This window comes from Erythrolamprus reginae, chromosome Z, assembly GCF_031021105.1.
Source record: "Erythrolamprus reginae isolate rEryReg1 chromosome Z, rEryReg1.hap1, whole genome shotgun sequence".
NCBI lineage: Eukaryota > Metazoa > Chordata > Lepidosauria > Squamata > Dipsadidae > Erythrolamprus > Erythrolamprus reginae.
Genome location: NC_091963.1, coordinates 121,588,316 through 121,606,103, shown reverse-complemented (window position 1 = coordinate 121,606,103; position 17,788 = coordinate 121,588,316). Strand labels below are relative to the sequence as shown.

Here is a 17,788-nt window from a genome sequence, read left to right as displayed (position 1 = left end):
AAAGAGAGATTCAACCTTGAAATAAGGAGGAACTTTCTGACGGTGAGAGCGATCAACCAATGGAACAGCTTGCCTGCGGAGGTTGTGAGTGCTCCAAAACTTGAGACTTTCAAGGGGAGATTGGACTGCCATTTTCCCGAAATGGTATAGGGACCAGATTACCTAGATGGTCCCATCCAACCCTAATAAAATAAATGAATAACTTCTCTTGTTTCTGAAATAACATAACTTCTCAAAGTAACATAACTTCAAATTGGGCGATAGAATTTTAATGATATGAACTGTCTAAATATCTAAGAGAAATATATATTGGATTTGGACATTTTATTTATTTTTATTCTTTGTGTCATGGAAATCTGCAGGTATCCTTTTATGAAGTATCTTAATAATGGATAAATTCAGCTAGAAAGAACCATAAGAACCAGGAGTGGGATTTGTGGGTACTCCAAACTGCATAGAATCTTTGCTAGAGTTTCTCCTGAACACTTGCAACCCCCCCCCCCGAACAGCCCACCCCAATAATGTTCTCTACAACATATATGCCAATATTATAACTGAATGGAAAGTAATCCGTGATGTGCTAATAAATAAATAATGATCAATTCTCCTAGGTCCACTGTCCCATCATACATCTTATCAAATATCCAAATTACTGATCAGCATAAGTGTAGATATAGAGTACAAATTTCCTAAACATTAACAAATTTTATTATATCGCCCAATTCAAATCAGCTCCAGATCCCCACTGCAGGCAGACCACAGTTCTAGAAAGTCATGAGAACATTTAGAATTTTATGCATTGAAAATTTTCAAGTACTCTTTATGTGTTGTTATGAAATAATTAAAGTTAGGTGAACAAAGGGATAATTAAATATCAGTGCTTTAACATTACTTGGAAGTTGGAAAGCTAAACATAATTTATATCAAAGATTGGAGTTTTCCATTTATACTTTAAAAATCACAATTACTTTTTGATTCAACAGCAATATTGTCTTACTATTTTAAGGCCTTTTTTCCTTAATGGGAATCTTGATTTGTTTTTATTGCCAATAAGAAAAAATGTGGCTATTTCAAGAACTTGGAAAATAACTTGGTCATTAAAAATGTACTAAAATAGCATTAATTGCTGAAATAAACTGTTTTCATATTTAATAGATTTTCCCCACAGAGACACTTTACTTTAAGGATTGTTCCTTCTTCCCTCCCATAGCAGCCAATAATATTTTGAAAACTAAACACGAAGAGTCAGAAATCACTGGAAATATATTCTGCCCTAGGATTTAAATACATACTCCATTTAAATACACATTTGCTTATGCTTGGAATTTTTATTTTTTGACAAGAAGGAGATGTTCTTAAGGTATGAATAGTTTGGATATTTAACAAATATCCCTTATGAAGATGTGCAAACAATAGCATTCCAAAGAAATGGGAAATGGGAAAACAATAGCAAAATTTGAATGCTATTGTTTAAAGACCTTCTCCTAATGTCACCATCTCAATTAACTTTGACTTTTGAGAACCAGAACTTTGTGCAAAAATTATAATTTGCAAAAAAAAATAAAAATTCTTTGCTGTGGCAGGAAGTCTTCAAAAGTTCTGCAGTGCCAGTAAGTGTCTCACTTTTTCTGTTATCAATTCCATTGCATCTGAACATTGCATCAGTTTCCACAATTCCCTCATTTTCAAACTCTCCTCAGTTGAAGCAAATGCAATGTTTTCTGAACTATTTGCCTGCCTTTTTCTGAATAACAAGATATTAAAATTTCACATATTATTAATAAAGTTCCTTATTTTACTGTTTTTATATTAGTTTTAAATATTTTCTACCATTTTAATAAATATTCTCATATAAATAGTTTTATGAAAGAATCCATTACAATATAAACCCCAAAAGAAAGAAGACAATAAATGGTCAAGTTCACACAAGATAATCATTTTATACCAGTATACTCAACATGGGTCGATTCTAAAATTATGTAATTCCATTTTACCTTACTCCAGCATATTTTATGAATTTTGACATTACTTCACACATGGTATATATATAAATTCTAACTAACCCAGCAAAAAACTTTCAAACGTACAAGTAACCAGATAAGACACATATCTTTAGTTACCAAGAAAGGAAAGGAATAAGTGCGTGGATAAAACAAAAAAACTAAATAGGATTGATTTGACATTCAGGTTCAAATTTGTTTCTCTTTATAACTAAGAGAAAGTGTTTTATATCAGCAACAATACTTTCCCTAAAAGGTCAATTGTGCCAATAATTTATAGTAATTATTATGAAATTTTTTTAAAAAGTTTTATCCAGTTGTAAAATATATAATCAGATATTCCATAATTGCAATATAGAGGTACATTCAGAAAAGCATTCTTCTCAGAAATGACAAAGCATATTATACTATTACCTCTTGCAGTGGATAGATTTATTCTGATTGAGAAACATGAAGTGTCTGCTTACCTTTTGCTACTGTAAATGTCTTCTATTCTTATTTCAATAAAATTATAGTCCTAATGTATCAAGAAAATTCCATGGTTCATAATTTTCTTCTTTTTATCTATTATTAGTTACAGACTTGTATCTTATTAGTGAGGTTTTATTATGTTTCACTTGTATCTACTTTTTGTAACATTCAACAATTATTTCTGTCTACTTGTATCACCTTCTGCATCCTTTTTAGTTATGGAAAACCAAACAGAAGTTAGAGAATTCATCTTATTAGGCTTTAGCAGAGTCATGGAACTTAAGAAAATACTCTTTGCAATCTTTCTGATATTGTATTTGGCAACTTTACTTGGGAATGGAACTATTTTTATTGTAGTTTTAATTGAACAACACCTTCACAAACCCATGTACTTCTTCCTTGGAAATCTTTCCTGCCTTGATATCTTCCATTCTTCAACAACAGTACCAAAGATGCTCTCTGGCTTTCTGTCAGAACTGCAGAATGTTTCATTCAATGACTGCATAATTCAACTGTTCTTCTTCTACTTCCTGGGCAGCAGTGAAGCTATTTTTCTTGGTGTCATGGCCTACGACCGCTATGTTGCTATATGCAAGCCTTTGCATTATACCATCATCATGAGGAAAGAGATTTGCATCCTGATGGCAGCAGCTTCTCTGTCCATTGGTTTTCTTCATGCTTTGATGCATGCAGTAGTGACTGCTCATCTACCTTTTTGTGGACCAAATCACATTGAACATTTTGTCTGTGACACAAAACCATTGTTGAAACTGGCTTGTGGTGGCACACAACTCAGCCTAATGCTTCTCAATACTGTGACTAGCTGCATTGCAATTGGTCCTTTTCTTATCACAGTCCTCTCCTATCTCTATATTATTACTTTTCTCCTCTTCAAAATGCAGTCACAAAGTGGGCGACAGAAAGCTTTCTCCACTTGTGGATCTCACTTGTCTGTGGTGGCTTTACTTTATGTTCCTGTGTTGCTTAATTACATGATTCCTAAAGTGGGCACCTCATCTCAACGAGACATGATACTGACTCTTATATATAGTGCAATTACCCCTGTTTTGAACCCACTTATCTATACACTCAGAAATCAGGATGTTAAAAGAGCAGTCAAAAAGATTTGGATTAAAACAGCACTTTTTGTTTAGAGTTAATGCTGAAAATATATTTTACCCATTATAATTCATTGTCAATAATGGGACCTTTGCTCGTCCCAAACCTTCCATTCTCATTGGAATTACCTTTTTCATTTCATATATTTCTTATATTTCTATACCACCTTTTATCCTACAGGCAGATAAAATTTCCATTTATTCCTAGTAGAATAACCTTCAAATTTTATTTATGCTGATAAATATACAGTGAAAACACAAGACCACCTATATGTGTGTGTGTTTTTTTCCTGTGTAAGTTTTAGAGATTTCTAGCGATGTTTCGATGAGATTCCACTCATCATATTCAGGCTGGTGCCTTTGTCCTTGTGCTAGGGCAAGGACAAAATGATGAGTGCAACACAGCTGGGAAACAGGTACGCAAGCAACAAGCCCACCTGAATCCCTAGGTCCAACCTCAAAAGGAGAGACTCACAGCTGACTATCTCAGGAACAAGGAACCTGCACATGCTGAGGGTCTTCCAGACTATGATTGCCACCTCTTCCCTGGGGTTGCAGCTGGTGCAGCAACTGAGACCCATCTGGGCACATCTCTGAGAGGGGAAAAGAGAAGGAAGCAACCAATGTCTTGTGTATTTTTTAAAAAACATGGAGTTCAAATATATGCTCTGTGTGGCAAATGTAAACAATGTATGGAATTTAAAACATTTTTTTCTTAATTTATGGTGAACATAATTTTACAATATTTTATATAGCGTATTTAATGGGTCATAGAGAGGGAAAAGTATAACATTACTTATTTTCCTCTGTGATCTTTGAAACATTCCCAAGCATAATGTAGAAGTCTATTAATTCTCTATGAAACTGATAATTCATTAACATACATCAGCTGATCATTATGTTTATATGAATTTTGAAACTTATATTCTGATTTCCCCCCCCCCCAATACTTAAAATGTGAAGTTATTGTACTGATTGACTATAATAGTATTTGTGCAATTCGAAGCAGGCAACTCCTAGACTTCATTCTCTGGAAACTTGCCTGCCAAATAGATATGACATATTTGTCAAAATAATTATGGAATTACTATCCACTTGATTGTTTTCTTTAGGGCTTGCATCTAGAAGAGAATTAACTTTATTACATAAAACAGAAAACACTGAGGCATTGGTTTATTCAATTTTTGACATGCAAGATGAAATGCCTCAACCCTTTTTGGTCTACATTTCTGTACCTACCCAGATTATAAAATAAATTCTGACAAAAACATAATTTAAAACCCCCTGTGGGCTGGGCAACAGATGTATGTATGTATGTATGTATGTATGTATGTATGTATGTATGTAAAGAAAGAAGGAAGAAAGGAAGGGAAAAAGAAAAGGAAAGAAGGAAATGGAAGGAAAGAAAAAGAAAGAGAGAAAAATTTATGACCACAATTGAGCCCAAAATTTTGGTTGCTAAGACAGTGTTAAATGAGTTTTACCAAATTTTACAAGTTGGCCACTCCCACCCGGTTACATGACTGGCAAGCCACTCCCACCAGGTCACATGACTGGCAAGACACTCCCACAAAATAAGCCACACCCACAGAGTGATAGTAAAAAATTTAGGAACTCTACCCTGCTCACAGCTAAGATTAGACCAACACCTGATTGTTGGAGCTAGAGGGACCTTCACATAGGTCCACCTAGTGCACCAATTGTGACCATACTTCGATCAGGAGGCTCTTCTCACCATCACTCATGCCCTTATCAACTCATGCTTGGATTATTGTAATGCAATCTTCATGGGGCTACCCCTGAAGAGCGTTCAAGCAGTACAGCTGATCCAGAAAGCAGCCGCACAAGCTGTTGTGTGTGCAGCTAGGTACACCCACATTACACCAATTCTCTGCAGACTGCACTGGCTCCTGTTTGTACTCTGGATGCAATTCAATGTGTTGGTCATTAGCATTAAACCCTACATGGCTTAGGGCTAGACTATCTTTGAGACCGTCTTTTACCGCATAGCTCCCAGCGACTGATAAGGGCCCACAGAGTTGGTCTTCTCCGCGTCCCACCAGCTAAACAATGTTGACTGGTGAGTGCACAGGGCCTTCTCTGTGGCTACTTCAGCTCTCTGGAATCAGCTACCTCCTGAGATCTGGACTACCCCACCCTACTGACCTTCTGGAAAACTTAAAGACCTGGCTTTTCCAGCAGGCCTGGGGCCATTGATTTGATGGTGTACTATCAGCCATACATGGCATCTATGATTTTTAACTGTTGATTTTAAATTGTTTTTAATAGTTTTTTTAGAGGTTTTAATATTACACTATATGTTTATTTTTTTGGTTGTGAGTCACCTAGAGTCCCTATGGTGGGTGGCATACAAATTGAATAGATAGATAGATAGATAGATAGATAGATAGATAGATAGATAGATAGATAGATAGATTCCCGCCAGCCTTATAGGATAAATAATTAGTTTTCAAAGTAGTTCATGATGTTTCACAAAAGATTAACTATGCCAATTAATTTTTAGTTCACAAAAATGTATGCTACTTCTTCCCATGGCAGGCAAATACAATATATATTTTGGCAAAAAGTACATGCTCTGTCAATGAAAGCCAAGAGGCCTATACAGCTCTTGATACAACTTGTGAGTTGTGCAAATCTAACTTTATTTCTGAATGCAATTCTGTATATGTTTACTTGGAATTTAATGTTCCAGATTTAAAAACATTATGTCCCAATAAATGCATTATCCATTGTAACTTTTAACTAATAAGGTTATTATATATTTATTTCTTAAATGAAGAACACAGAAATTAATATAGCACTGATATGACCCCCCTGATCAAATTTTATTACATATTTTATTACTAATCTGGAAATTTTGGATAAACCTTTCAAATTATAATTCTTGTGTTCTAAGCCCCATTGCATCAATCCATTTCAAATATTGTAAGTAGAAGATAGAAAAATAAATTGAATATGAAGACCTGATATGAAAAAGTAATACAAGCTTTATGAAAAGGTAATATCTTATATTTGAAGAAGAAAGAGAACCAGGAAGTTAGGGAGGGGGGAGAGGAGGGGGAGTGAAAAGGGGAGAAGGAGGGGGAGAGGGAGAGAAGGTTCTAAAATTATTTCCAAAGTGTCATTTTCTTTGATGTATTGTTCCATCATTTTATGTGGAAATGTAGACAAATTTCTTTCTTTCTTAAGAAAGAAAACAACCCCAAAACAGATAAACTCAAATGGAAGAAGTTATCTTTATTTCATTATTCAATTTCTACCAAATATTCCCCAGAGTAATGATATGGAAATACTGAAGAAGTAAAGGTTCAAAGAAATTATAATATATGAAAAGAATACCCATAAGGATATTGGCTCATGAGCCTAAAATTGCCTTTGGAGAAAATAAAAACAAACAGTTATGAACAAATTAGATGTATTGTAACTTTCTGAGGGAGCCAAGTAACTTTGTTGCTTAAATATATACTGAACTATGTAATCAATGAATTTGGTAAGATTTCATAAACTTAGGTCAAGATTGTGACCACATTGTTATAAAATTACACGTAGCTTTGGGAAGATTAGATATGGTAATGTTAGCATTATGTTAGCATTAGCACTATGTAACCAATGAATTTGGTAAGATTTCATAAACTTAGGTCAAGATTGTGACCACATTGTTATAAAATTACACGTAGCTTTGGGAAGATTAGATATGGTAATGTTAGCATTATATTTGCAGCTACTGCTGTAATTTATACACTGTCCAGTTTAGATAGAAATATATGTACAGTGGTACCTCAAGATACGAACCCCTCGTCTTACGAACAATTCGTGATACGAACCCGGGGTTCAGAAAAAATTTGCCTCTTCTTACGAACTTTTTTCAAGTTACGAACGCCAAACCCGAACTTCCGGGTTCGGCATTGGGAGGCTCCTGGGAAGCCCCCGGGCTGTTTTAAAAGGTGACCGCCGGGCTGGGGGGCTTCCCAGCAACCTCCCGAATCCCGAACTTTTGCCGAACTTCCAGGTTCGGGGTTCGGGGGGGTGCTGGGAAGCCCCCCAGCCCGGCGGTCACCTTTTAAAACAGCCGGGCGGCTTCTCAGGAGCCTCCCAACGCCGAACGCGGAAGTTCGGGTTTGGCGTTTGGCTTCCGGAGGCTCCTGGGAAGCCCCCCGGCTGTTTTAAAAGGTCACAGCCAGGCTGGGGCGCTTGCCAGCAGCCCCGACTCCCTGCCGCTCGCCCATGGCCGGCAGAAGATCGCTCTTGCCCGGCTTCCGCGCGAGGCATCAGGTCAGCATTCTGTGGGGCGGGCGGCGGGGAAGCCGGCGGCTGTGGCAGCTGCTGCAGGAGGCTTTCCCCCTCCTCGTCCGCCGCCCGCCCGCCCAGAATGCTGACCTGATGCCTCGCGGGGAAGCCGGGCAAGAGCGATCTTCTGCCGGCCATGGGCGAGCTACAATAAGCTTCCACGCCCTCGCCCGTGCCTGGCGGGAGGTGAAGAGTGCTTTGCCCAGTGCAAAGTTGACAGCAAGCAGCTCCGCAGTCCCCAAAGGAGGCTTAACCCCGCCCCTCTGTCCCACCCCTCGCCCGTATCCGGCATAACTTCCTCCTGCCTATCCCCGCTCTTCTGCCGGCCACGGGCGAGGGGTGGGACAGAGGGGTGGGGTTAAGCCTCCTTTCGGGACTGCGGAGCTGCTTGCTGTCAACTTTGCACTGGGCAAAGCACTCTTCAGCTCCCGCCAGGCACGGGCGAAAGGCGAGGAAGCCTATTGTAGCAGCTGCCACAGCGGAGACATTTGGGGTTTTGGCTGGGGGGGGGAGGGGAAGGCAGGAGGTCCGGCCCTTCATTTGCCCTCCCAGCAAAAGACAAAGCCGCACAGCTCCGCATCGCCGAAGGAGGCTTAACCCCACCCCTCTGTCCCACCCCTCGGCCGTGGCCGGCAGAAGAGCGGGGATAGGCAGGAGGAAGTTATGCCGGATACGGCCGAGGGGTGGGACAGAGTGGTGGGGTTAAGCCTCCTTCGGCGATGCGGAGCTGCGCGGCTTTGCCTTTTGCTGGGAGGGCAAATGAAGGGCCGGACCTCCTGCCTTCCCCTCCCTCCCCAGCCAAAACCCCAAATGTCTCCGCTGTGGCAGCTGCAACAATAGGCTTCCTCGCCTTTCGCCTGTTTCAGCTTTCCATCCATCCACGTCACTTCGCCGCTAAATCGTATGGCAGCAAACAATCTTTGGGGTTTTCGCTGGGGGGAGAAGTAGGACCTTCCTAACTTCCTCCCCCCCCAGCGAAAACCCCAAAGATTGTTTGCTGCCACACGATTTAGCGGCGAAGTGACGTGAAGGGATGGAAAGCTGAAACCGGGCTGTTTAAGCTTTCCATCCATCCACGTCACTTTGCTGCTAAATCGTATGGCAGCAAACAATCTTTGGGGTTTTCGCTGGGGGGAGAAGTAGGACCTTCCTAACTTCCTCCCCCCCCAGCGAAAACCCCAAAGATTGTTTGCTGCCACACGATTTAGCGGCGAAGTGACGTGAAGGGATGGAAAGCTGAAACCGGGCTGTTTAAGCTTTCCATCCATCCACGTCACTTTGCTGCTAAATCGTATGGCAGCAAACAATCTTTGGGGTTTTCGCTGGGGGGAGAAGTAGGACCTTCCTAACTTCCTCCCCCCCCCCAGCGAAAACCCCAAAGATTGTTTGCTGCCACACGATTTAGCGGCGAAGTGACGTGAAGGGATGGAAAGCTGAAACCGGGCTGTTTAAGCTTTCCATCCATCCACGTCACTTTGCTGCTAAATCGTATGGCAGCAAACAATCTTTGGGGTTTTCGCTGGGGGGAGAAGTAGGACCTTCCTAACTTCCTCCCCCCCCCAGCGAAAACCCCAAAGATTGTTTGCTGCCACACGATTTAGCGGCGAAGTGACGTGAAGGGATGGAAAGCTGAAACCGGGCTGTTTAAGCTTTCCATCCATCCACGTCACTTTGCTGCTAAATCGTATGGCAGCAAACAATCTTTGGGGTTTTCGCTGGGGGGAGAAGTAGGACCTTCCTAACTTCCTCCCCCCCCCCAGCGAAAACCCCAAAGATTGTTTGCTGCCACACGATTTAGCGGCGAAGTGACGTGAAGGGATGGAAAGCTGAAACCGGGCTGTTTAAGCTTTCCATCCATCCACGTCACTTTGCTGCTAAATCGTATGGCAGCAAACAATCTTTGGGGTTTTCGCTGGGGGGAGAAGTAGGACCTTCCTAACTTCCTCCCCCCCCCAGCGAAAACCCCAAAGATTGTTTGCTGCCACACGATTTAGCGGCGAAGTGACGTGAAGGGATGGAAAGCTGAAACCGGGCTGTTTAAGCTTTCCATCCATCCACGTCACTTTGCTGCTAAATCGTATGGCAGCAAACAATCTTTGGGGTTTTCGCTGGGGGGAGAAGTAGGACCTTCCTAACTTCCTCCCCCCCCCCAGCGAAAACCCCAAAGATTGTTTGCTGCCACACGATTTAGCGGCGAAGTGACGTGAAGGGATGGAAAGCTGAAACCGGGCTGTTTCAGCTTTCCATCCATCCACGTCACTTTGCTGCTAAATCGTATGGCAGCAAACAATCTTTGGGGTTTTCGCTGGGGGGAGAGGTAGGACCTTCCTAACTTCCTCCCCCCCCAGCGAAAACCCCAAAGAGAGAGGCATTCGCTTTCCTCCCGCCGGCCCCTCAATCGGGCCGGTAGGGAACAGAATGGAACCAGCCCAGAAGCAATAGACGCAGGATCGGGCCGGCAGCAGGCGCAGGGCGAGGCAGCAGGTCTGCATCCTGGGCAGGCGGGCGGGCGGCGGGCGAGGAGGCGCGGCCGAGCGGCGGCAGCGGCGGTTCTCCTCACTTCGGAGAGCTTCCTGGCCATGAAAACGCGCGAATCCAACAAGAACGAAAGCCAGGAAGCTCTCCCTGGCGGAGACCGCCGGCCCCTCAATCGGGCCGCCGTGACGGGGACCACTGGCCTGCCTAGCGGGCTGGGAGGGAGGTGGAATACGGGAGGAGGAGGAAGAGGAGGAGGAGGGAGGAAGGAGAGAGAGAGAGAGGGAAGCCGCCCGGCTGTTTTTAAAGGTGACAGCCGGGCGGCAGCGTTTTTTTGCGGTTGTTTTTTTTTTGTTGCACGGATTAATTGACTTTACATTGTTTCCTATGGGAAACAATGTTTCGTCTTACGAACCTTTCGTGTTACGAACCTTTCCCTGGAACCAATTAAGTTCGTATCTTGAGGTTCCACTGTATATCTACATAGCAAGGAGTCAAAACGACATCCATCTAGGTTGATGTTTTCTTATCCAACTCCAACTGAAGAAATTATATATATATATATAACAAGATTTTACATATGCATGTGCATATATAAGATTATGTAAATAATGTAATTAATTTTCCTCATGCATGAATTGCAAATTTGCATTTTGATATGACTTTTTATATTTGTATAAAACTTTTTCCAATAGGAAAACAAAACTATCATCACAAGCTTCATCTTGCTGGGATTTGGAGATCAGCCTGAACTGCAGATTCTATTTTTCTTATTGTTTCTTATCATTTATTTTATGACCATGACTGGGAATCTTCTCTTTTTTATTTTGGTAGTGACTGATAGACACCTTCATAATCCCATGTATTTTTTCTTGGGAAACTTATCCTGTCTGGAGATTTGCTATACTTCAACCATCTTGCCCAGAATGCTGTCCAGTTTCATAACAGGGAATAGAAATATAACATTTTCTGCTTGTTTTACTCAGTTGTATTTATTTGGATTCCTGGTGACTACAGAAACATGTCTTCTCTCTGTGATGTCTTATGATAGATATTTAGCAATTTGCCAACCACTACACTATCATTTTTATATGAATAAGGAGGCTTGTATCTCTTTAGCAACTGGCTCTTGGATAGGTGGTGGTTTTTCTGTCTCAATAGTGGTCACATGGATGGCACAGTTATCATATTGTGGCTTCAATTATATTGACCATTTTTATTGTGATTTTGTCCCTCTGAGTAAGTTAATTTGTGGCAATACTTCACTGTTTATTGAAATAGCCTTTCTGTTATGTTCTATATTTACACTTCCTTTATTTATATTGACAATTGCATCTTACATTTTCATCATCTTGGCCATTTGGAGGATCCCTTCAAAATTTGGGAGGCAAAAAGCATTTTCTACTTGTTCTTCTCATCTAATTGTTGTCACCATTTTCTATGGATCATTAATGATTGTTTACCTCCTGCCAGATGACTCACTAATAAGAGGTTCAACCAAACTTTTCTCTCTATTCTATACCATTCTTGTCCCTATGGTTAATCCCCTCATATATAGTTTGAGGAACAAGGAAGTGAAAGAGGCTTTGAAAAAACTACCCCAGATATTACTCTGAGACTTCTGTTTCACAAACTGATTGTCTCTGAATGAATCTGCTATTAATGATAATCTCTTATTCAAAGGTGTGACAGTATCCAATTATGTGACAGTAGGACAAAAATTCAGGGAGGCTGACAAAGCTGACTAGAGATAGATATCTTCAAAGGTAGGCATGGGGGGCATTGTCAAAATATACATGAGTTCATCCATGTTTGTTATCATTTTGACATAATTACTTCATACTGCTGACATCACTACATTTAAAATATAGAATAAATCTATTTTTAAAATACTGTACCACATTTCATTATAAATAAAAGTATAATAGCATTGGTATGATTGGATGTCATCTTTCAAAAATTTAAGATCACATTTTAAAACTCTATTTATGGCTGTCTGTATGCTTGGCTTGTTTTGACTAAAAGGTTTTTATTAGTTAATATATAATTGCCATATGTAAATATACACATGAATTTTTTCTATGTACATTATTCCTCCCACTTTCTAAATGGTATATACAAATTTATTTTTACTTATTTTTATATCAAACTCTTTAACCATCCATCTCCCTCATAGAAGGAGTAATGTATAAATGAAAAATAATAATATTTATATTTGTTTTAAACAGTGGAATAAAATAAAAGGGACAGGTTCATCTACTCAACAGAACATTTGAGAGAGCACTTCACATTTAAAACTTAAAAATTATATATTGGTAGAATGTTCTTGTCTTAAGAATATTACCATAAAGTAGTTGGATCTAGACATGTGGTTTTTAGTTTAGATTCGTTGATATGAAGTATCTAAATTCTAAATATTTAAATTATGTATATTGTATTTCACATACAAAAGTATATCCTGTGCTTTGCAAAAAAAATAAAATTATTAAAAAGAATGTTTTCAAAGAAATGATTCTTATGATTTTATTCAACTACAATTAAATAAATTCATGGTTCAACAATATATATCATTATTTTATGTCTCCTGACTTTTATATCTTATCTATATTCCATTAATCTTCTCTTCTTGGATATTTAAGGTTATTTGTACTATTACTTTATTGCCAGAATATGACATCAAATGTTATTGACATTTGATGTCGAAATTGAAAAGATTACCCTGCTTTCTTTTTCTTCATGTAGTAATATGTATTGTTTAATAAAATACCAGTGTAGCATAATATTTTTACAACCGTGTATATTTTTTCAAACCATGTACACTTTTTACAACCATGTACATTTTTTTACAAACTTCAAATTTGATAGGTTCAAAACTTGTGGACTTCAACTCCCAGAATTCCTCCTCCAGTCATTTTAGCTCAGGAATGTGAGTTGAAGTTGGAATTGATGATCACCCTGTTTTCTATCTCTACTCACTATTAAAATGGCTTCTGTATATGTTTTCCTGGTGATGTTATAAAGTCTTTTTATACTTCTCTTTGTTTTGCATCATTGCGGAGGTTATTGATTTAAAAATCAATATAGATGATGATGATGATGATTAATACGATGACGTATTATTACTGAGATTACCTTTTCTGAATTAGAAAATGTTTATCCTTCAGAATTTTTAAGATACGTCCAGTGATACTGAGTCCTTTGGGATTGGGCGGCATAGAAGTTGAATAAATAAATAAATAAATACAATATATAACCTTTCCAGGTGAGGTACGGTGTTGGGGTTTTTTTGTCAATTTTCTTCTTTGCAGAGGTGGCACTTGCTATGTGTCTCTGTCTTCTTAATTCTGATTTTGTATGCATTTATTTCTTCAATCTTAGTCTTATTGCACAGCCAGATATATTTTAAAAATGTAAATATCATGTAATGCTTAGCCTTCCGATGCCTGTTCTCTTTTCTTCATTTGATTTTTTTTGTAGGCCATTTTGATCTCTCAGTACTCAAGAGGCCTTCCTGATATACTAATTTCAGTGCATCTTCTTCAGGGACCTTTAGATAATCTTCTGATGCTTCCCTCCCTTCAATTGTCTGATATACTTTTAATATTATTATTAGTGATAGTGGCATTAGTATTAGTATTCATAAACTTTAAGAGATAGCAATAAAATAGTTTCTAAAACAATATATATTAATATTAGGCTCATTGATGATATACTGTAACTCTCATTGTAAAAACTCATTGTGAGCAATCCTATAATGCAACCAAAGTATTGGATTTCAGAAAAACAAATTTTAATGCAATGGGAGAATATTTAGATAATGAATTAAAGGAGAGGGATAAAATGGCAGGAGCGAGCATCCAGTGGACTGTATTAAAAAAGGCCATCTTAAAAGCCACTGGACTGTATGTAAGACAAATAACTAAAGGTAAAAGGAAGAAGAAACCGCTATGGTTTAGCAATGATGTAAGGGCTATAGTCAATGAAAAAAAGGCTGCCTATAGGAGGTATAAAGAGTCTGGAAGTATAGCTGATAGGGAGGTATATAAAATGAGACAGAAGGAGGTGAAACAGATAATATATGCTGCTAAAGCCTCAAAAGAGGAAGAAATTGCCAAATCTGTAAAGAAGGGGGATAAAACCTTCTTCAGATATATTTATGATAAGAAGAAGAAAAACTGCGGCATCACGAAGCTTAGTACCGGGAATAATACATGCATTAATGGGAATAAGGAGATCGCTGACCATTTCAATAGCTACTTCTGTTCAGTTTTCTCAAAAGACACCTTACAAAATAATACTATAGAGGGATATAGCATTGCTTCCAGCTGTACGGATTCAGCTCCAGTGATCTTAGAAGCCGATGTCTTAGAAGAACTTGAACGATTAAAGATAAATAAGGCAATGGGTCCAGATGGCATCCACCCCAGAGTTCTTAAAGAACTCAGATCTGTCATTACTACCCCCCTGACTGATTTGTTTAACCAATCCTTGTTAACAGGAGAAGTTCCTGAGGATTGGAGAATGGCCAGTGTTGTGCCTATTCACAAGAAGGGCAGTAGAGAAGAAGCTGGTAACTACAGGCCAGTTAGCTTGACATCAGTTGTAGTTAAAATGATGGAGACTCTACTCAAAAAGAGGATAAATCAGCACCTAAAAAACAATAGCTTATCGGACCCAAATCAGCATGGCTTTACTGAAGGCAAATCATGTCAGACTAATCTCATTGATTTCTTTGACTATGTCACAAAGGTGTTGGATGAAGGTGGTGCCGTGGATATTGCCTACCTGGACTTCAGCAAAGCCTTTGATACGGTTCCACATAAAGAGCTGATAGATAAATTAGTGAAGATTGGACTTAATCCCTGGATAGTTCAATGGATTTGCAGCTGGCTGAAGCGTAGACATCAGAGAGTTATTGTTAATGGCGAGTATTCTGAGCAGAGTCAGGTTACAAGCGGTGTGCCACAAGGGTCTGTTCTGGGTCCCATTCTTTTTAATATATTTGTGAGTGACATAGGGGAAGGTTTGATAGGGAAGGTTTGCCTATTTGCCGATGACTCTAAAGTGTGCAATAGGGTTGATATTCCTGGAGGCGTCTGTAATATGGTAAATGATTTAGCTTTACTAGATAAATGGTCTAAGCAATGGAAACTGCAGTTTAATGTTTCCAAATGTAAAATAATGCACTTGGGGAAAAGGAATCCTCAATCTGAGTATTGTATTGGCAGTTCAGTGTTGGCAAATACTTCAAAAGAAAAGGATTTAGGGGTAGTGATTTCTGACAGTCTCAAAATGGGTGAACAGTGCAGTCAGGCAGTAGGGAAAGCAAGTAGGATGCTTGGCTGCATAGCTAGAGGTATAACAAGCAGGAAGAGGGAGATTATGATTCCACTATATAGAATGCTGGTGAGACCACATTTGGAATACTGTGTTCAGTTCTGGAGACCTCACCTACAAAAAGATATTGACAAAATTGAACGGGTCCAAAGACGGGCTACAAGAATGGTGGAAGGTCTTAAGCATAAAACGTATCAGGAAAGACTTAATGAACTCAATCTGTATAGTCTGGAGGACAGAAGGAAAAGGGAGGACATGATCGAAACATTTAAATATATTAAAGGGTTAAATAAGGTCCAGGAGGGAAGTGTTTTTAATAGGAAAGTGAACACAAGAACAAGGGGACACAATCTGAAGTTAGTTGGGGGAAAGATCAAAAGCAACATGAGAAAATATTATTTTACTGAAATAGTAGATCCTTGGAACAAACTTCCAGCAGACGTGGTAGATAAATCCACAGTAACTGAATTTAAACATGCCTGGGATAAACATATATCCATCCTAAGATAAAATACAGAAAATAGTATAAGGGCAGACTAGATGGACCATGAGGTCTTTTTCTGCCGTCAGACTTCTATGTTTCTATGTTTCTATGTTTCTATGTTTCTCAAAATATTGTACGAATGAGAGTCTTTGACAGGATTACAGTTAAAAAAAAACCCAATTTCTAAGATTGCTTTTGGAGGGAGAAATTGGGAAGCATCTCCCCCCCACTCTGGATGACTGTAGCCTTGGACCACCACCACAAGGACTGTGTAAGCAGCCTCCTATTTGCTCCACAGTGGGAAGAATGCATAGATTCAGAGGTTGGGAAGGGGTGGGAATTTTACAGGGAACAGTGCTCTCCACTGGCTTGATACTTCTCACTGAAAGTTCAATAGTCTATGTATTGTGGCCTATTCATGTCCTGTGCAATTAGTAATGAACCTAGATGACTTAGACACAGTGGAGTCGTGGTATAGGACATAGTTACAGAGGCTGAAGAGCAACTAGGGCCTTGTTCACCTCCTGCGATGAGTGACTCTTTTTGATGCTAGGATTTTCAGAGCTTCTAAGAGGTTACTCAGTAGGAGGCTGACAAGCCAGTGCAGAAGTTAGTGATAAATTAATGGTTTGCCACATTATTTATAGAAGACCTGATGTTTATGGGAAGTTGGGAGGAAGGATTTCAAGAGGGAACAGATGCAGCCACAAAGCATTCTTTCGAGTGGTTCAGGTACACCTTATGCACACCCACCAGGGCCGGAAGTGGAGGAAGGACGGGCCACACTGGCACAATCTGAGTGAGCAATATGACAGGTTTGTGGGTAGGGGACAAGGAATGTGAACTTTCAACTGAGTGGGCAACTCAGATCCAGATTCTGATTTAGTTCAGATGTTACCTGGAACCAGTTGAGCAGCCTGGCCTAGGGAACCTCCAGCATTGGCAGTCTGTAGGGTGGGAATACCAGCAGCAGCCCCCTCCCCAGGCTTGGGAGCAACACAACCATGGCAAGCCCCACATGTCTTTCTTCCATGGAATAGAGTGGGTACAGAGCCAGTGGATGTCAGGAGACCCCCTACAACCAAACATCACCCCATGGATGAGGGTAGCACAGCACTCCCCTGAAATATCAGGTCTGAGTTCACATGCTCTCTGCCAGCGGATGGGCTCTTCCCTGCAGATAGAACTACATGGGACCTAGGTCAACAGACATAGCAGGGAGGGAGTCAAGTTGGAGGCCCCTCAGCAGGCTGTCACCCCACTGGCCACACCCAGGCCATTTACTGCCCCTTAAGCCCAGGAGATCACACCCTGGTTCCACGCCACATTCAATGGCAACCCAAATAAGCTGTCCTATTTCTTCCATTGAGTGTGGGCCTATATTGATGAATACAGAGACTGCTACTAGACAGATAGGCAGCTGATTGTCAAGATAACTGAAGGCATGAATGTTGGAGAAGCAGCAGAATGGGTGGCCAAACTCTATGATGAAGCAGCCCCCAAGCTAGATGACACAGGCGACTTCATCAAATTGATGAGGGTCAGATTCTGTGACCGGCCCAGAAGGTAGACACCGAGGAATAAATCCAAAAGTT

The 17,788-nt window shown here is 39.9% G+C and overlaps 2 protein-coding genes across 2 annotated transcripts; both read left to right on the top strand.

Annotated features, from left to right (window-relative positions):
• The first annotated feature begins 2,689 nt into the window (after positions 1-2,689).
• LOC139153938 (olfactory receptor 12D1-like) lies at positions 2,690-3,625 on the top strand. Its single transcript, XM_070728362.1, has one exon. The coding sequence runs from the start codon at positions 2,690-2,692 to the stop codon at positions 3,623-3,625; it is 936 nt and encodes a 311-aa protein (XP_070584463.1).
• A 3,594-nt stretch (positions 3,626-7,219) lies between these two features.
• Positions 7,220-11,988, top strand: LOC139153937 (olfactory receptor 5AR1-like). The gene is made up of 2 exons (XM_070728361.1): positions 7,220-7,228; positions 11,068-11,988. The coding sequence occupies exons 1-2, from the start codon at positions 7,220-7,222 to the stop codon at positions 11,986-11,988; spliced, it is 930 nt and encodes a 309-aa protein (XP_070584462.1).
• Positions 11,989-17,788: the final 5,800 nt, after the last annotated feature.

Coding starts and splice junctions, on each gene's coding strand:
- LOC139153938 (XM_070728362.1), top strand. CDS start 2,690: ATGGAAAACCAAACAGAAGTTAGAGAATTCATCTTATTAGGCTTTAGC.